This window comes from Ursus maritimus, unplaced genomic scaffold, assembly GCF_017311325.1.
Source record: "Ursus maritimus isolate PB19 unplaced genomic scaffold, ASM1731132v1 scaffold_16, whole genome shotgun sequence".
Taxonomy (NCBI): Eukaryota; Metazoa; Chordata; class Mammalia; order Carnivora; family Ursidae; genus Ursus; species Ursus maritimus.
Genome location: NW_024424008.1, coordinates 11,853,120 through 11,879,491, shown reverse-complemented (window position 1 = coordinate 11,879,491; position 26,372 = coordinate 11,853,120). Strand labels below are relative to the sequence as shown.

The 26,372-nt window shown below is 38.5% G+C and overlaps 1 protein-coding gene across 4 annotated transcripts in view; it reads left to right on the top strand.

The window, feature by feature from the left end:
• PAK1 (p21 (RAC1) activated kinase 1) overlaps positions 1-26,372 on the top strand; it is a 151,018-nt gene that overhangs the window by 76,764 nt on the left and 47,882 nt on the right. For 3 of the 4 annotated variants that reach the window (XM_040630897.1, XM_040630895.1, XM_040630898.1), the window contains exons 2-4: positions 5,583-5,793; positions 23,874-23,974; positions 24,473-24,620. In XM_040630897.1, coding sequence (XP_040486831.1) covers positions 5,604-5,793; positions 23,874-23,974; positions 24,473-24,620 — 439 coding nt within the window. In that variant the 5' untranslated portion in view covers positions 5,583-5,603. The remainder of the gene's footprint in view (positions 1-5,582; positions 5,794-23,873; positions 23,975-24,472; positions 24,621-26,372) is intronic. The other variant, XM_040630896.1, reaches the window with a different exon arrangement.

The following is a 26,372-nucleotide window of genomic DNA, read 5'->3' as shown; positions in this document are numbered from 1 at the left end:
ATTTGTTTGGTCTCCTTATTTAAGAGTTGCGTTTGTTTTTCCTTTCTCCTCTCAGGATTGATCTTTTGGACTTGTTTTCCTGTAAACAGAGTTTAAAATGTCATAGTTTTAAAAATGTGCCAATTATTTTGTTGAATGTAGATGGACAAAATGACCAGCGAGAGGATCTGTGAAGTACAAATAGAGTAAAGACTTGTGGAGAAACCACAGGAAGGGACTGGTTGGAAGGCTGCAGGGAAACTGGAAAGTAGTATAGAAACATCAAGTCTAAGTAAGGTCAGAGGGAAGGATCGGGAAGGCACAAAATCTTGTTCTGTGAGTATAGTTGAAGATACTGACAATGTTTAGCATTGAGAAAATAGATTTGGGGGGTTTTGAAAGATGATTTCAAGTATCTAAAGTTCAGTCTGGGGAAGATGCAAAAGACTTTTCTGAATAGCCGCGAGGATTTTAGGACTAACAGGTAGAAGTGTAGTGTTTATTTGTTTGTTCATTTATTTGTTTACTTGTTCTTTTTTCATTTGTTCAACAAATCTTTATTGATTATTCTGTGACAGACCTGGTGTTGGGGATTGAGAAATAAATAAGACTGAACTTCGTTCTTTTTTTTTTTTTTTTCAGTCTCAGTTTTTTAATCTATGTTAGTGTTCATGAGTTTACAAACAAGATACATCATTTTAGAGTATTTATGTCACCAGAATGCATTTTTTAACATAATTTAAATAAAATAAGATGTAGCCCTTGTTAGTTAGAAGTCAGAATTTGTAGGTTTTATTAAAATTAACTTTATAATATAATCTATAATAAAATGCTGATTAAATTTTTTTCTTAATATTATTTCATCACATTTCCCATTTACTTTTTTAATGTGTTAATTTTTATACAAATTAATTTTTTAATGAAATATTATTTCATCACATTTCCCATTTATTTATTTTTTTATGATATGTTAGTTACCATACAGTACATCATTAGTTTTTGATGTAGTGTTCCATGATTCATTGTTTGTGTGCTCCATGCAATACATGCCCTCCTTAATACCCCTCACCGGGCTAACCCATCCCGCCACCCCCCTCCCTTCTAAAACTCTTAGTTTGTTTCCCGGAGTCCATTGTCTCTAATGGTTCATCTCCCCCTCTGTCTTTCCCTCCTTCATTTTCCCCTTCCTTCTCCTACCGATCTCCCTGCTATTCCTTATGTTCCACAAATGAGTGAAACCGTATGATAATTGTCTTTCTCTGCTTGACTTATTTCACTTAGCATAATCTCCTCCAGTCCCATCCATGTTGATGCAAATGTTGGGTAATCATTCTTTCTGATGGCTGAGTAATATTCCATTGTATATATGGACCACATCTTCTTTATCCATTCATCTGTTGAAGGCCATCTCTGCTCCTTCCACAGTTTGGCTATTGTGGACAATGCTGCTATGAACATTGGGGTGGATATGGCCCTTCTCTTTGCTACATCTGTATCTTTGGGGTAAATACCCAGTAGTGCAAATGCTGGGTCATAGGGTAGCTCTATTTTTAATTTTTTAAGGAACCTCCACACTGTTTTACAAAGTGGCTGTACCAACTTGCATTCCCACCAAAGCGTAAGAGGGTTCCCCTTTCTGCACATCCTCTCCAACATTTGTTGTTTCTTACTTTGTCAATTTTTGTCATTCTAACTGGTATAAAGTGGTATCTCAGTGTGGTTTTGATTTGAATTTCCCTGATGGCTAATGATTTTGAACATTTTTTCATGTGTCTGTTAGCCATTTGTATGTCTTCATTGGAAAAGTGTCTGTTCATATCTTCTGCCCATTTTTTGATTTATTTGTTTCTCGTGTATTGAGTTTGAGAAGTTCTTTGTAGATCTTGGATGCCAGCCTTTTATCTGTAGTGTCATTTGCAAATATCTTCTCCCATTCCATGGGTTGCCTCTTAGTTTTGTTGACTGTTTCCTTGGCTGTGCAGAAGCTTTTTATCCTGATGAAGTCCCAAAAGTTCATTTTTGCTTTTGTTTCCCTTGCCTTTGGAGACGTGTCATGAAAGAAGTTGTGGTGGCTGATGTCGAAGAGGTTACAGTATAGGTTCTCCTCTATGATTTTGATGGATTCCTGTCTCACATCGAGGTCTTTTATCCATTTAGAGTTTATCTTTGTGTATGGTGTGAGAGAGTGGTCAAGTTTCATTCTTCTATATATACCTGTCCAATTTTCCCAGCACCATTTATTGAAGAAACTGTCTTTTTTCCATTGGATGTTTTTTCCTGCTCTATCAAAGATTAGTTGACCATAGAGGTGAGTGTTCATTTCTGGAGTCTGTACTCTGTTCCATTGATCTATGTGTCTGTTTTTGTGCCAGTACCATGCTGTCTTGGTGATCACAGCTTTGTAGTATAGGTTGAAATCAGGCAACGTGATGCCCCCAGCTTTGTTTTTCTTTTTCAGCATTCCTTGGTGATTCGGGGTCTTTTCTGGTTCCACACAAATTTTAGGATTGTTTGTTCTAGCACTTTGAAAAATGTCATTGGTATTTTGATTGGGATGGCGTTGAAAGTATAGGTTGCTCTGGGTAGCATAGACATTTTAACCATGTTTATTCTTCCAATCCATGAGCATGGAATGTTTGTTCTTGAGGAGTTCATAGTCTAAGGCTGGCAGAGAAGGGGGTTTGGGTGGGAGGCAAATATATAAACAAATAATTGCAGTCCAGCGTGAAATAGACAGAACTTAATATAAGTGAGAACTCTCTAAATGAAGTGACCAAAGATAGAATAGGCTCACTTTTGAGACCATAGATTTCCTAAAAATGGAAGTTTTCAAGCATAGGCTGGATGACCTAGGCTGGAATGTGGTACAGAGGATTCAAGCATCGTATTCCCATAACAGATTTTGGGTTTTGATAATTTGGAATCATTTTGAAAGTGGAGGTCTACCTCTGAGAATTCTCTAGGCATGGTTAAAAGAACTGAGAAATGAAGAAAAGCCTGTATCAGAAAGGGTGGTGAAGCCTTTCTTGGCACAATCTTGGGCTGTGGTCCTGAAGGGGAGCTATATTCAATGAAGCTGTGGGCTGAAGGACCTAAAAGTCAAGGAAGGGCCTGCTTAGTCTGTCAGGTGGCTGTAGGGAGTATAATTTTGGAACGTGCAGTCCAGGGTAGGAAGGTACACTTGAGGACTTAACCCGTGGAAATTCCCTTTGTGGGAGCTGAGGGACTTGAGTTGGGGCTGGGAGGAAAAGCAAAGCAAACCTGCAAAGTGAAACTGGAAAAAATGGATAAAATCACACCACCCAGAGCATTAATATAGATTAATAATTCTTCTTGCTTCCTTAATTTCTTTTGATCAAAAAGAGAAGTAAGGAGCAGTTGGTTTGGCAGAGGTAGGTTAGGATGAGTTACACAGAGGGTGAAGTTTGAATTTGGCCTGAAAGACGAGTAAGATTTTTATCAGTCAGAGGAGGTAGCAATCTTTGACAAGAAGCACTGGGGGATTAGGAGGAGGGTAAGAGACTACTTGGCTAATCAAGAGAACAGAGATTTCCGAGGTATAGTTTGAGTGTAGGCTGTGTCCTGGTGTAGTTTCTTGGTTGGTAAGGAACTTTAGCTTTTGTTCTGTGATGTCAGTGATGGATTTTAAAGTAGAGGAGTGCCGATGTAGTGAAAAGAAGGGGCACATGCACCCCAATGTTCATGGCAGCAAGATCCACAATAGTCAAACTGTGGAAGGAGCCGAGATGTCCTTCAACAGATGAATGGATAAAGAAGATGTGGTTCATATATACAATGGAATATTACTCAGCCATCAGAAAGGATGAATACCTGCCATTTGCATCAACATGGATGGAACTGGAGGGGATTATGCTAAGTGAAATAAGTCAAGCAGAGAAAGACTAATTATTGTATGGTTTCACTCACATGTGGAACATAAGGAATAGTGCGAAGGATCATAGGGAAAGGGAGGGAAAACTGAATGGGAAGAAATTAGAGAGGGAGACAAACCATGAGAGACTCTGGACTCCGGAAACCAAACTGAGGGTTACAGAAGGGAAGGAGGTGGGGGGATGGAGTAGCTGGGTGATTAAGAAGGACATGTGTTGGGATGAGCACTGGGTGTTATACACAACTGATGAATCGCTGAACACTACCTCAAAAACTAATGATGTACTATATGTTGGCTGACTGAACATAATTAAAAAAATATTTTAAAAAGTAGAGGAGTGCTGCGTTTTAGATCACCTATGGCATGTGGAGAAAGAATTGAAGGGAAAAATGGATGCAGGGGATCATTTAGTCCTGCATTTATTAGAAAATGTAAAAAAGATTAATAGATTTTGTTCATAGTATTTAAATAATTGACATCTATAGCAGTGGTTTTCAAATCTGGATGGCACTGGGATCACTAATTTTTAACATTACAGAATTTTGGCCATAACCTAGTTACACTAAATCAAAATTTATGGGGGTCAAAACAGGGCATCTATATTTCTAAAAAGCTCTTGGTGATTATTACATTGGTTTATGTTTTTTTTTTTAATTAGAAACTTTAGTCTCTAAAGCACTATTGTGTTTACTCAAAGGAGCTTGTATACTAAGTAGTCATGGCTAAAGATATAATTTCCACTGTAACCTGGAAGAATAATGAGAGACTTTATTAATTCTGTATATGTACATGCCTGCCCATTGTTAAGGACACTTACTTATTTAAAGTAATAACATCTATGTTCATTAAAACTATTTGGTACCAGGTGATACGATTTTTTTCCCATTTTTAAAGATTTTATTCCTTCTCTTTACCAGAAGCATTGGAGATTGTCAATAAATTCAGCACCATATATGACAGGATGGTTACTGCTTTGACTATCATGTATTTAGAACAAGGTCAAATTTTAGAGGAAGAAGATACTGGAGAGATGATACAGGCCAAGGGTCAGCAAACTTTTCCTGTAAAGGACCAGATAAATATTTTAGGTTTGCGGGCAAATAGTCTCTGTTGCAACTACTCAACTCTGCCATTGGAATGTGAAAGATGCCATAGACAATATGTAAATGAACGGCCGTGTTCCAATAAAACTGTTAACAAAACTGGCAGCTTTATGGACTCTTGATATAGTGATATAGTCCATTCTAGAGAGGGAACATGATTTTCCTAAGGTTACAAAATTAGAGGTTGGCAAAGGGTGACTATGTCTCCGGAGTGCTGTTAGCAGTTTTATTTAATGAATGAATAAATGGAATCCAAGTGGTTAAGGAATTTCTCTAAAGCTAGTAAGTGGCACTGGGATTCCTACTTAGTTTAGCTGGGCCAAATTCTGCCTTTTAAACTTCATCATGGTGGTTTTCTGTGCTCTCCAGTGTCTTAGGTAGAGAAAAAGAAGAACCTTGTGTGTGTTCAGCAGTGCTTGGCACAGAGTAGATGTTACATCTTTGAATATTGTTGACTGAATGAGATGGCAGTACTTACAGTGTGTGGTGGAAGGGTTTGAGCTGGGCCCTCAGGATGGTTTATATAATTTGGGTTCTTTAAAATTTTTCAACTTGTATTTCTTTTCGCATGAAAATAATAAGAGTTATGTTTTTCTCTCTGATTCCAGTAGCTGCTGGTGGTGGTGACAATGTCAAATAACGGCCTAGACATTCAAGACAAACCCCCAGCCCCTCCGATGAGAAACACCAGCACTATGATTGGAGCTGGCAGCAAAGATGCTGGAACCCTAAACCACGGTTCCAAACCTCTGCCTCCAAACCCAGAGGAGAAGAAAAAGAAGGACCGATTTTACCGATCCATCTTACCTGGAGATAAAAGTACAGTATTTCATTTCTTTCTCACCATTCGTATGCCTAAAATAATTTTTCTTTGGTAGCTTAGATAAAAGAGCTGTCTTTTCCTTGACTTACTTTTGCTTTAATACCCTTTTTCCCTTTAAACACTTCCCTGTCTTTTTTTCCTACGGCGGCTGAAGTCAAATAGGAAATAGACTTATTTTTATACTTTCTTAACTATTTCTGAGCAAAATTCTAAGAAAAGAATTTTGCTGTTGCCAGAGTTGGGACAATCTGAAGCCATGTATTTACTTTATAAGTTATAAAACTTTTATGAACTCACAAAATATGAGGAATACTGGAATGTCTTCATTTGGAAATTTTTTTTTCAAACTAGTGTCATTTTTGGAATGTCTTCTTTCTGGATTCTTGATTGCCTCTTCTTTATTCATATGTCCTCATCTCACATCTAGATTTGGAGATTAAATATCAGTAAGAAGGGCAAGTAATCGCTGGGAAAAAGAAGCAGGACTCAGTGTGAATTTACTAAGAATAGGTCATACTAGGTGGGCTCATTTTCTTTTTACTGATAAAACTTCTAGAAGAATAATCAAGATTTTAAAGATTTTATTTATTTATTTGAGAGAGAGAGAGCATGAGCAGGGGAGGGGGCAGAGGGAGAGGGAGAAGCAGACTCCCTACTGAGCAGGGAGCCCGATGTGGGGCTCAGTCCCAGGACCCTGATATCATGACCTGAGCCAAAGGCAGACAATTGACTGACTGACCCACCCAGGTGCCTGCGTAATCAGGATTTTAACAGTGTATCTGATAAAGTCGCTGAAATCCTATGGACAAGGTAGTAAAATAGAGGTTTTGGGTGTCCACATTGATAAATGATTTTTGTTTATTTTTTTATTTATTTAAGTGGCTCTTGATATGAGGTGAAGTTCTCCGTCATGCTTGCAGGGCCTTTTCTTGTGGTGTGTTGATGAAGTTGGCTTTCTGTTTATAAATAGTCATCATGAGCTTCTGCTTTAGATTGACCTGGTTCAAATCCTGGATTCATCACTTACCAGCTCTCTGACCTTAGATATGTCAATATCTCTAGGAAAGATTGCGATTTTCATATCTCTAAAATTGGAATAATATTTCACAGGGTTGTTGTGTGAAGATTACATACAAATTTCCTAATTAAGTACCTTCCACACAGACGGTACTTCTTATTAGTGTGCTTTCTCTTTACTCCTTTATTCAAGCTAAGAGGCATAGCTAGTAGATTATATGATAAAATCAGAATTGGGATTCTGAAATAGTAAGCCAGATAGAACAAGCACAATGGTGAATTGCAGAAAATATTCTATGTTGCAGAAAAATATAACTACATAGTTGTAATCAGTGTAAGATGGCAGATGCTAGTATCATTAACCAAATAAGAAACATAGGAAGAGGAACAAGTCAGGAGGGTTGGTAGTTGGAGAGAATAAGAAAAACGTTAAACACATTGCATTTGAGGTGAAAAGATAATTTTAGATACTTTGCATTTGCGATGTCTTGACATAGAGATGTCTAATAGGCAGTAATATTACATATAGGAAATGATTGTTGAATAACTGAAATGAGAACTATTGAGAATTTTTACTATTTTGGGCTTCTATCTTTGTGTGTGCTTAACCTATCTCCTATTCCACCTTCATAGTGAGCTCTTTTGTGGTCTATTTAGAAGAGATATGGGTAAGTTGCTCAGTTTTCCTTTTTTGGCTAACTCATTTATGTAGTAGCTGCCAACTTCCTAGATACAGGGGCTATGATCTAGGTGGTGTTACGCTGCCCTAGAATCTTCTCCCACATATATAGCCACTTCGTTTATCCCTCAGTTTAGGTGTGTGCTTATTTTTAACATTGTGCTTTATCAGCCGTAATTCTTGATTTCTGTAAGTAAGTAGGTCTTTAGCCCAAGTTTCTACATGTAGTAAAGAGGACTCTTAAAATTAAAAAGTTGGAATTATTCTTGCTGACTAGGAAGATAAGAAGATTCCTGCTTTGTAGATACCATCAAAATTAAAAACTTCTGTGCTTAAGGACACCACCAAGAAAGTAAAAAGATAATCCACAGAATGGGAAAAAATTTTCTTAAATCCTATACCTGATAAGGGACTTGTATCATAAATATATAAAGAGTTATTACAACTCAACAATAAAAAGACAACTCAATTACTCAATTAAAACATGGGCAAAATGGGTAAAAGAATAGACATTTCTCCGAAGAAGATATGCAAATGGCCAATAAGCACATGAAAAGATGCTCAGAATCATTAGTTATCAGGGAATTGCAAATCAGAAGCACAGTGAGATGTCACTTCCCACCCACTAGGACAGCTGTAATAAAAAGATAATAACAAATGTAGACAAGGATGTGGAGAAATTGGAACCCTCATTCACTGCTGGTGGGAAGGTAAAATGGTACAACCACTTAGAGAAGTCTGGCAGTTTCTCAAAAGATTAAGCATAGAATTACCATATGACCTAGAAATAGAAACATATGTCCACACAATACTTACAAAGGAATGTTTATAGCAGCATTATTCATAATAGCCAAAAAGTAGAAATTACCCAGATATCCATCAACTGATGAATGGATAAGTAAAATGTGGCATATCCATACAAAGAAATATTATTTGGTAATAAAAAGAAATGACGTTCTGATCCATGCTACAACACGGGTGAACCTTGCAAACATTGTGTTAGTGAAAGAAGTCAGTCACAAAGGACCACATATTATATGATTCCATGTATATGAAATATCCAGGCAAATCCATAGGCAAAAAGCAGATGAATGGTTGCTCAGGGCTGTGGGAGAAGGCAGATGGGATTAGGGGGTATGGAGTTTCTTTTTGGGGTGATGAAAATGTGAGGACCACAGGGGAGGGGAGGGAAAACTGAAAAGGAAGAAATCAGAGAGACAAACCATGAGAGATTCTGGACTCCAGGAACCAAACTGAAGGTTACAGAAGGGAGGGAGGTGGGGGGATGGGGTAACAGGGTGATGGGTATTAATGAGGGCACGTGTTGGAATGAACACTGGGTATTATATGCAACTAATGAATTGTTGAACACTACAACAAATACTTACGATGTACTATATGCTGGCTAACTGCACATAATAAAAAAAAGAAAAAGAAGAAAGAAAACCTTGGCAAAAAAAAAAAGAAAATGTTCTAGAATCAATTGTAGGGATGGTTTCCCAGTTCAGTGAATATATAAAAAGTCACTGAATTGTGCACTATATGGATGAATTGTACAGTATGTGAATTATATCCCAGTAAAACTTTTTTTTTTAAAGAAGATTCCTGTCTGAAACAGCGGATGGAAACATAACTCTTATTTCTAAGAGAACTAAAGTGATGATCTTATGTACTGAACAGGGAGGTGGGGGTCTGAATATCTGAGTTGTAGTCTTAGTTCTGTCATAAATTGGCTGTCCGGTTTGGGTCAGTTATTTCTCTGGAGACTTCAGTGCCTTCGTCTAAAAAACTGGAGGAGATAATGCTAAGTGAAATAAGTCAAGCAGAGAAAGACAATTATCATATGGTTTCTCTCATCTATGGAACATAAGAACTAGGAAGATTGGTAGGAGAAGAAAGGGATAAAGAAAGGGGGGGTAATCAGAAGGGGAGAATGAAGCATGGGAGATTGTGGACTCTGGGAAGCAAACTGAGGGCTTCAGAGGGGAGGTGGGTGGGGGAATGGGATAGGCTGGTGATGGATGGTAAGGAGGGCACGTATTGCATGGTACACTGGGTGTTATACGCAACTAATGAATCATGGAACTTTACATCAAGAACCAGGGATGTACTGTATGGTGACTAACATAATATAATAAAAAATATTATTATAGTAAAAAAAAACTAGAGTCAAACCAGTAGACATATAAGATCTCTCATAGTTTTGGAATCTATAATTATATAAATGAGATTATAAAGATGAAGTCGGATTGGGTTGTATAGGTAAGTGAAAAGACACTAAGCCATTGTAAAGTACTTTAATTAGTGATAAAGCTGTATGTAGACCCAGAGATTCTTCCTGGACACCCTTCACTGAGTGATCCTAGGCCAAATCTGTTCTGAAAATAAATCTCATAGCTCCAGATCAAAGCAGTTTCTCTGTGAATTCAAAGTATAGATGTAGAAAGTGTAGAGTTTTAAGAAGTTCTTGTGAAGTCTAGTAACCTCTCTTTCATCCCTTAGTTATAGATTTTCTTTGCATGCTCTGAGCACATAGGTTTCACCCATTTGCTTTAAGATGGCAATAATTAATGCATACATCAAAATGAAATAAGTGAAATTTTTTTCCCTTTTGTTTGGAGCCTTTGTTCAGCTAAATTTTATGCTTGTTGATACTGTCTTTCAACCAATAAGCATTTGTTGACCTTTGCTTTGTGCCTCACTTAGTCCTAGCAGGATACAAAGCAGTGTTGGCAGTCTTTGAAGTGTTATGGCCTTATTGGAGTATTTGGCCTAGAAATGGTCTAGAACTGGACTTAGAGAACCAACATTGAGTCTTATCTCTGACATTTATTCTGTGATTTCTTTTCCTCTTACCAATTTATTTTAATCTCAGTATCCTCATCTGTAAAGTGGGAATAATTGTAATTCCCATCACCCCTATTTTTGCCATTTGACATAGCGCATATGAAACCATTTTCTAGACTGTAAGGTACTACAAATATGAGGTTGTTGGTGGTTTATTTTTTATTTTTTTTAATGGGAAACTCACTTCTTGTTTTAATCTGATGCCCACAAGTCATTTTCAGTTGAGGAGGCTGAGGTTTAGAGAAAATTAAATTGCTCGAGATCTCACAGCTGAAAAGTGGCAGGGATGAGTGTGGAACTAAGTCTTCCTGAGGTATCTGTTACAGCATAACCTACTATCTCTGTTAGTTGTTCTTAACCCAGATTACACATCTGACTCACTCATGGTGCTTTTAAAAAATAACAGATGCCTTGGTCCTACCCAGACTTTTGGAGCCAAAATTACCAAAGAGGTAGTTTTAAGTCTCTAAAGAGATTTGGGAAACGAGAAAGAAGAATCTTTGTGGCCTGCGGTAGTGGTTGAGATTTGAGCTGGCAATGGTTAGAATGTCTGTGGGCATTACCTAATGCTGACCTCCAGCGCGGCTTCAGTGTGTGCCTGGGGGAATGCATAAATCAATCGAAGAAGCTGTAGTTGAAGGCCTGTAACATGTGGTGCTGGGTTGCAGAATTCTGTGTGGGAAAGCCTGGTACCTGTGGTTAGGATCTGGAGCCTTTGGTTTATTCTAATAAGTCCCACAGCATTTAGTTTGGAATCTTTTTCTGGCTGAATTTTCACAACCAAAGTGGAATTCTCCAGGCTTGGGAAAAGTTTAGCAAAGTTAATTTTAAAACTGGACTGCGTCAGTGTTTATCTCTCCCAAGTTTGGAGTGTTTTACTGCCTTGAGCTCAGATTAGCTCAGCTGAACCAATAAGAGGTGCTTCTTAAAAATAAATCTTTTAAAAAAATAAGTAAGGCCAATGATTTGTGCTGAAACCCGGATGGCTGTACTGCACCATAGGATTGGGCAGCGTCAGCCTCATTTCCTGTGCTATCAGAAAGCCTAATGGACTAGGCCAAAGAGAGGGTTAAAGTTAGGGTGGGTGAGGTTGTAGTCTTCTTTTTCCACTTTGTTTCTTCAAGCTTGTGATCTCTAGTTACATGACATCAGAATGATTCTTTCTTCTTTCTTCTCAGCCACAGTTTCTCTGTCTTAGTGAGTGGGTTGGGAAATCATACTCTGAAACTTTCTTATATTAATGATAACTCATGTTTGTAAAGCTTTTAGCTTATAAAACATGTACATTTTCTTTACCTTAGTTGGTCTTCAAATTAATAACAATAATAAAAAACAGTAATAATAATAAACAGTAATTATGCAATAGTAATAACCATAAAATAGTAACAACAATAACCCAGCTACTATTTGTTGAATGCCTATTAATTATCACATAGTGTATTAGGAGCTTTGATGTTTGTGAAATATACCAGCCCTCTCAGGAAGATAAATATTTCACCTAGTAGAAAGTAAACTGAGGTTCACAGTGATTAAGTAACTTTCCCAAGGTCATCTAGTTAGGGAGTGGCTGAGTGGGGACTGAAGCTCTGATTCCAGTGTACAACACTGATACTCTTAGGCTTAACAGGTCAGCAACTTGCCCAAGGTCACATGCTGCAGAGTTGTAGTACATGGAGTCTGACTTTGAATCATTGTCTCTTGACTTCTGAACTCTCTCATTCTTCTGAGTCCTCAGACACCATATAGTGTTTGAGGGCTCCCATCTGAGAGATGTTCAGACTCATGCTTTTAGTAGAATTGATTTGGTTGTTTCTTTTAACATACTTGAAAACAAATTTGCATTTAATGATATCCATTCTATCACTCACTGGCATATTCATGTAGTCTTCAATATGGGGAAGGCACAGTACATACGAAAGAAGCCATGTTGGAGTTCAAGCACTTGAAGTTATCACCACTGCCCATCCCTGACTTTGTGACCTTTGATTAAGTTGCTTTACCTTTCTTGGTTTCAGTTCTCTTAACTGTAGTATGGGTACACAGTAATATTTATCTCATAGAATTGCTGAAAGGATTATAAGACTAAAGATGTGAAAAATGTTATGCAAACTGCAACCTTGTTAAGAGTTGGTGAAATTTTGGTGGCTATGGTAGCTTGCAGTCATGGTTTTCTTTTGGAATCTGTGATTAACACTTAAGAGTTGTTACGAGATTTACAAAATAGCAGCTCTTGACAGGGTTCCTCGAAGACAGAATTAAAGAATGATTCTGGGGTAAGCTACCTTTCTCTTTTTACATATAGGCTTGTATTTCCTGTTGGTTTAGATAGGGCTAACGGGAAGACCAGATTAAGTTATTTTGTGCACTGAGACTAAGCAGACCCAAGAACAGCTTTCCCAAGAAGTTCCCAAGAGTTCTCTGTAATATCTGTCAGAAGCAGGATTCTAAGCTCTGGATATGGGCCTGGATTTCTGGAACAAATAATATATTTGAAACTGAGGCCAAAAAGGTAAGCCTCTTAAAACTCCAAATCTCTTAGATACTCTTCATTTCTTTCTTACTCTAATCCTTTCCCTTTTCCCTTTCCCTCTTTCTCTTCCTCTGTGTTCTCTGAATTTACATAGTTGTTGTCAACAGGGTTGGAAACATTGATGTACATGTGATATTAGGAGTTTGGGCTTGGCAACCAACTATATGTGTTCAAGGTTTTCTAAGGAAATAACATTATAAAATATTCTGTTTGGGGTTTGGTTCCTATTGCAGTGTTCTCACGTGTTTGTTGTGTGGCCTTGAACAACTCCCTGAACTTTCTTATCTTTAAAATGAAAAAAATGGACTAAATACTCTGTAGAGTCATATGTGGTTCATGAACCAGGGTTCTTATAGGTTCCTCCACTGCACTTTTACATCTTTATATAGAAAAATTTCAGAAGTTTACAGTCAGTGATGCATTGACTGAGCCTATGTGGCCACTAACATGACCAAAAAAAAAAAAAAAAAAAAAAAAAAAAAGACATAGCTAGCCCCCTGGAAGCTCCCTGTGTTTTCCCTTCCAGGCACTAACATCTCTCTCCTTCCCAAAGATTAATTCGTAAATGAGTTTGTCTGTTTTTTAACTTGCTATACATAGAATCATACAGCATATATTTTTTCTTTGCCTTTGTTTAACATCGTTTGTGAGATTTTTTTGTATTTTTACATATAGTTAAGCTCATTTTCATTGCTATATAATATTCTCTTATAGGAATATTTTCCATTGTACTATTGATGAACATAAGGTGTTTCAGCAATAGACTGTTACGAGTAATGTTTTCTGACCATTCTAATGCGTGTCTTTGTACATGTGTTCACACATTTCTGTTGGGTACATATACCTAGTGAAATTGCTGGATCGTGCAGATATTTGTGTTAAACTTTGGTTGATAATACCAAAAATTCAAAGTTGAAACACATAGTTGTTCAATATATATTCCCACCAGCAGTGCGTGAGAGTTGCACTTACTTTACTTTTTTGTCACCACTTAGTACTGGCAGTCTTTAATGAGGTTGAGCAGCTTTTCATGTTAATTGGCCATTCAGGTATACATTTTTTTGAAATGTCTGGTCAAGTCTTTTGCCCATTTAAGAAAAATTTTTTATTGATTTGCAGGAGTTTTTATCTAGATATAAGCCTTTTGCCAGTATATTGCAGAAATCTTCATTTATGCACTTAATGGTATCTTTGATAGACTTTAATATAGTCAATTTTATTCTTTCCTTTCCAATACTTTCTGTTCTGTTTTTGGAACCTTATCTGTTCTAAGTTGTGAAGATTTTTCTCCTATTTGAATTTTTCTGTGTTTGTATACACTCATATTATCTGTAAATTGTGATAGTTTTGTTTTTTCCTTTCTAATCCTTCTCCCTGTGCTGCTTTTTCTTTCCTGGTTTCACTGGCTAATACCTTCAGGATTATGAGAAATAGAAGTGACATTCTTATCTTACTTGTAATCTCGGAGGAAAAACTGTCAACATTTCATCATTAAGTATAATGTTAGCTCTAGTGTTTTTTGGTAATCAGCTTTTATTAGGTTAAGTAAATTCCCTTATAATCCTAGTTTGCTAAGAGGTTTTAATCAAATTGGATATAAAATTTTAGCAAATGCTTTTTCTGTATTAATTGAGTTATATGCATTTTCTCCTTTATTTTAATGTGGTAAATTACATTTACTTGGTTAAAAAAATTGAGATATAATTCACATACAGTTGACCGTCGCAAAGTGTACAGTTCTGTGGTTTTTAGTATAGTCACAAGGTTGTACAGCCATCACAGTGCTCTAATTCCAGTACCTTTTCACTGCCCTAAAAAGAAACCCTGTGCTTCACCGTATCTCCTTCTTCCTCAAGTCCCTGGCAACTACTGATTTTCTTTCGGTCTATGGATTTGACGTTTCTGGACATTTCAAAAGAAATTTTTTTTACTATGCTATGTTAGTCACCATACAGTACATCATTAGTTTTGATGCAAAGTTCCATGATTCATTGTTTGCGTATAACGTCCAGTGCTTCATGTAATACATGACCTCCTTAATACCCATCACTGGGCTAACCCATACCCCCACCCCCTGTGGACGTTTTATATAAATGGAATCTTATAATATGTGGCCTTTTGGGACTGGCTTCTTTCATTCAGCATAATGTTTTTAAGGCTCATCCATGTTGTAGCATGGATGAGGACTTCATTTCTTTTTATAGCCGAATAACATTTTGTTGTATGGGTATACCATATTTTTATTTATTTTATTCATCTGTTCATAAGTTGAGAGACATTTGATTTTTGACTGTTTTGAATGTTGCTGTGATGCTGTGAACATTCACTTACAAGGTTTTTGACTGTAAGTGAACATTCACTTACAAGATTTTTGACTGTTTTGAATAATGTTGCTGTGATGCTATGAACATTCACTTACAAGGTTTTCATCAGATTCCTCTAGACTCATACTTGCTAGTCACCATAAAAAAATTTGCTAGCAGCAGCAGTCATCCCAGGTAGCCTGATGTTTGTGGCCTTGAGATATGGGCCTACCAGTATCCTGAGTTTGCTTTATTTTCTCCATTGTATCTCCCCTCAGTCCCAAGCTTGGAGTACGTCTCTAATAAGAGTTTATTAAATTTGGTTGACTTGCTGGGCAGGTGGAAAGCTGGGACAGAGATTATTGTTTCCTGGACATTTGTTTATTCTGTTTCCCTCTGGAATGCCCTTCCCCTTCTCTGCCTGACCAGCTCCTGTTTATCCTTCATGAGTTCTTTCAGGTATTATTTTCTCCAGAAAGGTGATCTTTTTACCCACCTTTATCTGTACCTGAACATGGATCAGTGACCTATTTTACAGTTGAAGACTTGAACTCAGAAGAAGGAAGTGACTTTTCCAGGGTCATAAAGTGAGTTAATGGCAAAGAGAATACTGGATCCATCTTCCTCTGACTCCTAGTCCAGAACAGATTTCTTTTAATTCCCTGACTTCAGTCTTCTCAGCTGTGAAATGGGGATAATCCATGCTGTCTGGTCCTTGGAGTTGTTGTAAGGAGCCAGTGAGACAGTGAATGTGAAAAGGCTTTGTGAAGGGCTATACACATGTGAGGGAGGTGATTGTTACTTCCAGGAAGGGGTTTACAGAGCGCCAGGTGGCTCTGTGACTGCATGACTTCTCCAGTTCCATCCTGCTTTCCTGCCTCAGGTATCCTGTTTCCTGCTGGTGGTCCCCAGCCAGTGGGTACTCAGCCTCAATTGCACAGCACTCAGGATAAATCCTGCCAGCTCGGACTTTTTTTTTTTTTTTTACCCCTGTACTTCCCTCCTCTCTCACTTCAGCCAAGCCCTTCCTCTTCTTAAAGTCCAGTTCTACTCTATGTTGAACTATTATTTCAGTCAGAAGTTGCGGTCAGATCAGTCAGTAGGGATCAGGGGTTATCACAAAGGAAAAAAGATTTGATCAGGTGAACTGAGTCTTACTTCCATGTGCTCTGTGATGCAGGTCGAGTCAGTTTACATCTCAGGGCCTCTTTCTTTAGGGAGTAAAATAACAGTCTCTAAGGTTACTTCCTAATATTTTTGGTGTGTTCTTGAATAATTTATTCTGTGTTGGGTGCTCAATGGAAGATTTGGAAGTTTAACAATCATAATTACAAGCCATGATTATGGTCCTCAAGAAGCTTACATTTTAAGTAAAGAGGTTAAGTCTTTCAAATAGCAAGGAATCATACAAGACAGGAAATGACTAAATGCACGGTGGTGTGGCAGACTCAGTGTCTTGGGAATTAACAGAGGGAGGAGAGGTCAGGAAGAGAAGTGGGACCTAGACCAGTCTTTAACAGATGACTGAGTTTGACAGGGAGATTGTGAGGAAGAGCATTCTAAAACAGGAAGAAGGAAAAGTGAGCAAAAACTCGGAGGTGGGACTATGGGAGGTACATGCAAAGGTATGGGGCAAAGAGTAACCTGTGGAAGCCAACTTCAGCATTGCCCTGTTTGTTCATGTGTTGATTGATTTCATTTCCTTGGGGCTCTTTTCTATAGACTACTCATCCTCTGAGCCACTCTCTCTGTGTCCCCATTACTGGAGATTCTTTTGTATTGACATTCCATGCCTATGATGGTATATTATATAGTATATTAATAACATAAACTAGAAATAACATATAAAAATAGAAGATACATAAGTATAAAACAAAAATCTAAAATGTAAAAATAACATAATTGTTCTTCCCTATGATCTTTTAAGTGACTAGATCAGAGGAAATTTAGGAACAGTAAGGAATTCCAAAGCCCTGCACCATGTTCCATGCATTCTAGCTATGAGTAAGACAGATGGACTTATGTCATAAGTGACTGCTTAATTTGGGCCCTGGTAAACTCTTGGCCTTCCCTTTCTAAAAGCAGCTGCTTCTGGAAGGGAAATTGCCAAGTGCATAAATAGCTTAAACCGTAGCAGTTGGCATGTAGGCAAATAGTTCTCAGTAAGACACTGAGGAAAGAAACTTTGGTATCAGACCTGGGTTCAAATCTCAGCTATTACTAGCTATGTGAGCTTGAGCAAATTATTTAATTTTTTTTAAGTTTCCTCATCTGTAAAATAACAGTAATAATAATCTATCTCATAGGATTTTAAGAATTAAGGAAAATAATTAAGGAAAATATGATATCTTATACATCCTAAGTTCTTATTCAATGTTATTTCCTTTCCCTGTTTTACCAAAGTATGTTTTCTTGACTCAACTTGAAATTCTTTATGAGAAGTAAAACAGTAGAAGCCAAGTAGCCTTGGCTTTGAAGCCACACCTTTTGAATTTCAGTCACTTCAATAACTGTAGGCAGGTCTGTGCTTCAATTTCCTAATCTACAAATAAAAATTGTCTCTTAGGATTGTGGTGATTATATGAGATGATGTGAATGGAGTACCTATTAAAAACTGTGGGGTGCCATTCAGGAAGAATCTAGCTACAGAGCTTTGGGAGTATTCATCTTTCTGTTTTCATAGACTCGTGGAATGTAGGAGCTGGAAGGGTCCTTATAATCGTCTAGTCCATTCTCTCCATTGTTCACATGAGAAAGCTGAGAACCTGGACTGTATGGTGTATAGGGGCAAAACTAGCTTGGACTCTAGACCTTCTTATTTCTCCCCTCCTCCTCTCCCACCCCCACCCCCACCCCATTTTGCTGCCTTTCATCAGGATTATCCTGGGTCAGTGGAGACATTAGGACTTCAGAATTTCTTTTGGCCAGTGTGCTGACCTCCCACGGAGCAGGGTTTTCAAACAGGACTAGGTAGCTGGGTAACAAGGATTATGAAAAGTCAAGTCAGACCTCGTAAAAATGAAACATTTATTCCTGTCCTGGAGGGAATTTGCCTGTCTTGGACAGATTCCTTAGACCCTTGCCAGGTTGAGTTAGGTATTTGGTCATTTGTTCCTTTCTTCATTTGCTGTTTTGTGCCAGGTGTGTGCTAGCTGTTCGGGATCCATGATGAATTGGACATGGCCCCTGCACTTGAGGCTCAGTCTCGTTGGAAGATAAACCTATAAAATAGGCAATTACTATAATGGTGCTGTGGGAAAAGAGGAGAGGGTGAAGGACTACCCAACCTAGAGATCAGGGACGACTTCAGAGAAGAGATGACCTTTAAACTGACTCTCGAAAAGGGTAAATTAAGGGCTGAGGTAGTGAGGGAAGGGAAAGGGCAAGGCAGGATTCATAAGCAAAGGGTGTACCTTGAGAAGACGTGAAGAGGTGTGAAAGAGCTCATTATGTTCGGTGACAGAACTGGTTCAGTGTAGCTGGTATAGAGTGTATGACTAGGTTAGGAAGAGGTACAAGTCTGTGGAGCAGAGCTTCAGAAACTTAAAAAAAAATAGAGCAGTTTTAGGTTCACAGCAAAATTGAGTGGAAGGTATATAGTATACCTTGTGTACCTGTATAGCTCCTGCCTCCACACATGTACAGCCTTTCCCACTATTAACATCTTATACCAGGGTGGAACGTTTTATTAATCGGATTGTTTATCTTCTTCTTGTTGAGTTTTAAGAGTTCTTCATATATTTTGGAAAATAATTCTTTATCAGATATATCTTTTGCAAGTATGTTCTTTTTACTTGTGGTTTGTCTTCTCATTCTCTTGATTCTCAAACTTTTATCTGCACATGAATCATTTGGGATCTCATTAAAATTCAGATTCTGAGTCAGTAGGTCTGGGTTGGAGCTTGAGATCCTACGTTTCTAATGGTCTCCCGAGTTGTGCTGATGCTGCTTTGAATAGCAAGGTTATAGATCACCCTGGCTGCTGTGTGCACCGGAGGAGACCGGATCGCAGGTAACAAGTTACTGTTACAATGATCCAAGGCCGTAGATAACAATGCCTGAAATAGGGTGGTGGCAATGCAAATGGAGAAGTGGATAAATTTGATCACTACCTGGACTAGGAAATCATTAGTAACCTGGAGACTGAATGGAAGAGAGATGGGGAGAAAGAGGAGAGACACATACTTGTGAGCAGCAGTAGTCGGTAAGAGGCAGAGAAACAGAACAGGAAGACCTTGGGGCTGGGAGTCTGAAGACCTCAGTTTGGTTGCAGATCTCCTTCTAACTTGCTCTGTGACCTTGTGCAGGTTACTTAACTTCTTGGAACCCCTGTTCCTTCTTCTCTCAGATAGGCACCATAACCACTGCCCGGCTCATCACACGGTTGTTTCGAGGCTCTAGTGAAGTAATATATGTGAGAGTGCTTTGTAAGCATTACAACATGATACAAATGACAGTGATTATTATGAAATATAAATCTGCTATAAAGTGCTGTAAGGTATACTGATACTTTCTTTGCCCTGTAGGAATATTCGGTCTGTTAGTGAGCCTCAGACAAGTTAACTGGGAAAGGCAGTACAAGGGGATCATATATATGCAGTCCAGCTCTTCTTGAACATTGGGGCCGTAGCTTTGTATTTGGGGGTCTGTTTTAGTCCACAGCCTATACTTGAAAAAAATTTTATTTTTATTGGAGCATAGTTGATACACATTACTTCAGTTTCAGGTGTACAACATAGTGATTCAACAAGTTTATACATTGTGCTATGTTCACCATATGGTGCTGTTACAATACCACTGACTGTATTCCTTATGCTGTGACTTGTTCATTCCATAACCAGAAGCCTGTATCTCCCACTCCCCTTCACCTGTGTTGCCCACCTCCCCACCCCATAGGCTGGGCAACCATCAGTTTTGTTCTTTGTAATTATAGGTTTGATTCTGATTTTTGTTTGTGTATTCATTTTTTTTAGATTCCACATACGAGTGGAATCATGTGATGTCTGTCTTTCTCAGACTGACTTGTTTCACTTAACATAATATCCTCCAATCCATCTGTGTTATCGCAAGGTACTTTTATTCCTGTGTGTGTGTGTGTGTGTAAACACACATACGCACATCTTCCTTATCTGTTTATCAGTGGACACTTAGGCTGCTTCCATATCTTGGCTATTGTAATAATACTAATAAATAGAGGGGTGCATGTATCTATGCAAATTAGTGTTTTTGTTTTCTTTGGGTAAATACCCAGTAGTGGGATTACTGGATCATATAATTCTATTTTTAACTTTTTAAGGAACCTCTTTACTATTTTCCACATTGCTGTACCAGTTTACATTCCCACCAACAGTGTGCAAGTTTTCCCTTTCCTCCACATCCCCACCAACACCTGTTATTTCTTGTGTTTTTCATTTTAGCCATTCCAGTAAGTGTGAGGTGATATCTTGTTGTGGTTTTGATTTGTATTTCCCTGATGATGAGTGATGTTGAGCATTTTTTTTTATATGTCTTTTGGCCATCTGGATGTCTTCTTTGGAAAAATGCCTATTCGCATCCTCTGCCCATTTTTTAATCAGATTGTTGTTGTTGTGGGGTTTTTTTTTTTGTTTTTTGGGTTTTTTTTTTGGTGTTGAGTTGTGAAAGTTCTTTGTATGTTTTAGATGTTAACCCCTTATTGGATATATCATTTGCAAATATCTTCTCCTATTCAGTAGGTTAGCTTTTTTTGATGCTTTTCTTCGCTATACAGAAGCTTTTTATTTTGATGTAATCCCAATAGTTTATTTTTGCTTTTGTTTTCCTTGCCTTAGGTGACAAGGGAAAATGTTAGAAAAACGTTGCTACGACCAGTGTCAGAGAAATTGCTGCCTAGGCTCTCTTCTAGGATTTTTGTAGTTTCAGCTCTTACATTTAGGTCTAATCCATTTTGAGTTTATTCTTGTCTATGGTGTTAGAAGTGGTCCAGTTTCATTCTTTTATGAAAGAATGTAGCTCTTCTGTCTTCCCAGCACCATTTATTAAAGACACTGTCTTTTTCCCATTCTATATTCTTGCCTCCTTTGTCATAGATTAATTAACTGTATAAGTATGGGCTTATTTCTGGGCTCTCTATTCTGTTCCATTGATCTATGTATCTATTTTTGTGCCAGTACCATACTGTTTTGATTACTATAATTCAGCCTATACTTTTAATCTGATCTCTAAGGACAGAGGCCCAGAGAAGCCTGGCATTCAGTCTTTGTCTAACCCCAGCCAAGTTCTTAAGTACTGCAGTGAATTATTTTATTTTATTTTTTTATTTTTTTAAGATTTTATTTATTTATTCATTTTAGAAGGAGAGAGTGAGGGAGCATGCTAGTGAGCACATGAGGGTGGTGAGGGGCAGAGAGAGAGAGAAAGGGAGAGAAGCAAACTCTGTGCGAGCACGGAGCCCAGCAATGGGCTCAGTCTCAGAATCCTGCGATCATGACTGGAGCTGAAACCAAGAGTTGGACGCTTAACTGACTGAGCCACTCAGGTGCCCCTGGAGTGAATTCTCTTAGTGGTGAATTTTGGGCTTATAGGTTTTTTTTGGACCCTTGCTGGTATATGATCCCGGGCATTTCTGGAAGGGGAAATGTCTTGTCATGGAGCCAAGGATTTGGGGCCTTGACTTGACAGTGTGAAACACGACTTCCATAAGGAGAAAACTCTGGTGGTTTCATTGAGGGATTGATAGTGGGGAAGACCAGAGACTTAGGGTTCCTGGGCTTTCCTTGATGACTTGCCTTAAAGAGGGGATATTCTGGTCTTGCCTTTCAGGCCTGTGAGCCTAGATGGCCAATGTCTAATACTTTTAGGATAGGCTTGTCACTGAAACTTGGGAATGATCAAGCAAATTATTTTAAAAAAAGTACTTATGTTTCCTTACCTATAAAATGCAGATGTTAATATCTGTTTTGCAGGGTTGTATGAATATTTGGTGACATGATGCATATAAAATTTATAGCACATGCTTGGCACATGGTAAGAGCTCAATAAATAGTAGCTTTTGCAGTTAGCCTCTGAATCAGTTCCCCCAAGTGTGTGTAGGAGTCCCTGGGAGTATAGACCAGATGGCCTCCTCCCTAGAACATTGAAGGAGGAGGAGCCTTGGCTGGAGAAATAAGGAGGGTTTCTACAGATGTTTAAAATCTGGGCTTTGTAGGTCCCCATTTAAGAAGGAAGATTATCTGGCTGAGCCTTGGGAGGTATTTTAGCCTGTTTCAGTGGGATTGACTTTGCAGATGCCTGCTGAGGTCTAGCTTGATACCAAGACCTTGAAACTCCTTTAAGCTGGAAGAGAGTTGTATTTATAGAGCTTCTATAACTAAGTACCACAAACTAGGCGGCTTAAACAACAGAAATTTATTGTTTCAGTTCTGGAGGCTAGAATTCCAAGATGAAGTTGTCTGCAGGGTTGTTTCCTTCTGAGAGCTGTGAAGAAAAATCTGTTCCATGCCTGCCTCTTCCTTAGCTTCTGGTGGTTTGCTGGCAATCTTTGGTGTTCCTAGACTTGAAGAAGCATCACTCTGACATCTTTCTTCATCTTCGTATGCTATTCTCCTTGTGTGCATCTGTCTTCAAATTTCTTATTTTTATAAGGACACCAGTCTTAACTGGATTGACGGTCTACCCTGCTCCAGTACGACCTAATCATAACTTAACTAATGATATCTGCAATGGGCCCTATTTCCAAATAAGGTCACATTCTGAGCTACTTGGAGTTAGGGCATATGAGTTTTGGGGGACATAATTGAACCCCTGACAAGGGTACTTTACTTTAGCACAATTCCTAAGTGTTGAAGCTTTTTCTGCGCCAGGTCAGCAGGACCTTAGTAAACATCTATTTTACTCATGACCCTTGATGGGAGAGCGATCACTACAAGTGGATGACTATAAGTTTTTGGTCTGAATAATCCTTTAAGGTCCTAGTCTGGGGAGGCAGTATAGCATAGTGGTTTTGAGCTCAGGCTCTGGGCCAGACTGCCTGGGTTTGTGTCTGGATGCTGCCAGTTACTAACCATGTGATTTTGAGCAAGTAACTTAATCTCTATGCTTCGGTTTCTTTACCTGCAAAATAAGGAAGATAGTATCTAACTGATAGGGTTGCCATGAGGCCAAAGTAAATTCATACATGTAAAGAACTAGAACCATTGTCTGGTAAGCATCTGATAAAATATTAGTGATTTATATTACTAAAATAACATCCAGATCTAAACTTCTCTAACTTTAGAGAACCTTAAAGCCATCCATATTCAAATACCAAACCAGTAGGATGCAGGTCGTAGAAGCTCATAGAATGTAGGATGTCAGAGCTGGAAGGACTTTAGAGATCATTTATCTGAGCCTTCTCTTTTTATAGTTGGGGAAACCAGGGTTCAGAAAAAGGAAGTGACTCGCCCTGGATCAAATGGCTCATTAGTGGTAGAGCCAGGACTTTAAACTCTGAGGAATATTCTTTCTTTCCCTCCCTTCCTTTAGTTCAACAAAAAATTAAGTTCTTTAATCATGCTTTGAGCACCTATTCCAGTCTAAGTCTGGCATTCGGCTCTGTCAATACTTACGTGAAGTAGACAGCCCTTAGTCTTCAAAGGAGCCCACAGCTCAACAAAGAGTTAAATAAGCCAAAAAATTGTAATGTGCTTGTTTTTGATTTCCTTTTCCCTGTTTCTCTTGCAGCAAATAAAAAGAAGGAGAAAGAACGGCCAGAGATCTCTCTTCCTTCAGATTTTGAGCACACGATTCATGTTGGTTTTGATGCTGTCACAGGGGAGTTTACAGTAAGTCCTGGGTCACAGAGAGGGCTTTGGTCTTTGAAAGTTCTGACTATGCACTGTTAGATTCATTTTTTCCCCTTAGTATTCCTGATGCCTCTGTCTTTGCCTGAGACCCTCATTACTATCTTCTTATATTCATGAGAGGGACATTTTCTTCACCTCCAGAATTGTAGCAGAGAAGCCTTTGGATCTCCACGCCTTAACTAGACCTCTCTTAAGTGGCTCCTTGGTAGTAGGCTTTGCCCGGGGCACTGAGACTGTAAAGACAGATCATACATGGTTCCTGTTCTGAAGGAGGAGTAGCCTAGTGAAGAGCAAACAGCTCCAGAAATGACTAATACAATGAGATAGGAACTATAAACAAGGCTTGTGGAGAGCTCTGAGGGTATGGGGAGAAAGAATTACTTAACCTGTCCTTAACTGCCAGTAGGTATCAGAGTTTCTCCTTCAGGATCTCCTTTGACTGTGCCTTCCTGATAATGTTGTATGTCTCTTTTATAGGGGATGCCAGAGCAGTGGGCTCGCCTGCTTCAGACATCAAATATCACTAAGTCAGAGCAGAAGAAGAACCCACAGGCTGTTCTGGATGTATTGGAATTTTATAACTCAAAGAAGACCTCCAACAGCCAGAAGTACATGAGCTTTACAGGTATGGGGACTGAATCCAGAGCAGTCTATGAAAAAAAGAGAGTTTTCATCTGGGTGGGAAAGCTCCACATGCCTGTTGGTGTGGGGTAAGGGAAGAAAGTATTGGAAAGAGTGGGGATGGTACTTTAAGGTGGGATTTTGGAATTTGAGAGCCAAAGTGATGGGTCTTTGCTCTGAAACTGCACATTTTTGAAAAGTAGCATGACACATATATTTTGAGCCTCAAAATGGGAATAATAATTCCTGTCTGAAGAGACTGTAGTGAAGAATAAATGAGCTCATTGATATGAAAGTTCTTAATAGGTTGTAAAACAGCACCATGGAAATGTAGCTATCATTATCAATTTTAATATCATTAAGTTATTTAATAACACATTTGAATGTGTATCTTTTAAGTAGGTAAGCCCAATTTCTTCCTTAAGGAATTAATTTTTATCAGTCAAATGTAAAACAGGCCACTAAATAATAAATGTACTTAAATGTACCCTCTCTGTAAAGAACTATGTTTTTCAGAGTGCTTTTAATGGCAGAATTGGGATTAGAATCCAGGTCTCCTAATTCCCAGACCAGCACTGTTTGAGTTTACTAGTCGCCTCTAGTAACTCTATTTGGAGCACCTCCTTCCGTAGTAGGGAGATTTTTCTTTTCCAAGATAAGTAATCAGAAGGCCTACATTTCTAGAAACTTGGCTTTTATAGTGGCATCTTAGGATGTTAGAGCAAGACATATCCTCAGTATATACTACTTCCAGTTCCCGCTTGTTTTGCAGGCATTAAAGCCAAAAAAGGCTTATCTAGTATGGGTAAATTGGTGGCAGAGCTGGTCTCTTGACTCTAAGTCTGCAGCTCTTTCCAGTGTTCGTGCTGTCTCTTTCAAAGAGCAGTATTGTTGGAGAAGGTTAGAACCAGAATGAACTAGCTAATTTTTAAGGATGCTTTCCCCAGCAAGTATCTGGCTTGTATCAAAGGGCACAGATGGTGAGGATGACAAACTGCAGCTTAGCCCATGCCGCCATGGTGGTACCCAGGAGAGGGTCATGCATGTTCCCAGCAGGATTTCCTTCCTCACGTCTGGCCCTGCTGGCTCTGTCTCACTTCTCCCATTGAGGGACTGGGTCATTCCAAGGAGGAATTGGGGTTGAGGGGTGCTGGGTGGGAGAGTTTTCTAGTCAGGAGATTAGAGCTTGTGTTTTAAGGCATTTGTCATGAACGTCACATTAGAAGCTAGCTTTGAAAGCCTCGGCACCGAAGTCTTTGGAAGAATCTCTGTTTATGTGTACATGTGTGTAGATGTGTACACGTACCAAATATGTATATGGAGGCATAGCTCTGTGGGTTTGCATATGTTTGGAATTAAAGTCCACCGAAGTATTCATGAATTAACCTGTGTATAGATACACACATTAAGATAAATGTGTATAAGATCACCTGTGCATGCATATATGAATAACACTGTATATGTATAGAATGTATAGATATGTGTTTATACATCTCCTTCTGCATGTATAAATTTGTGCACATGTGTATATGTGTGTGTGTGCACACGCAAGTGGAGAATTTTTAGTTTTTTAGAAGTTGAAGTCCAGGGCCAATTTCTAGACAAAATTGTATATTTGGCACAATTTATTTATTTTTATTTAACTTATTTTTTTAAAATATGTTATTTATTTGACACAGAGAGAGAGAGAGAATGTGCACAAGCAGAGGGAGACAGTAGGAGAGGGAGGCAGAGGGAGAGGGAGAAGTGGACTTCC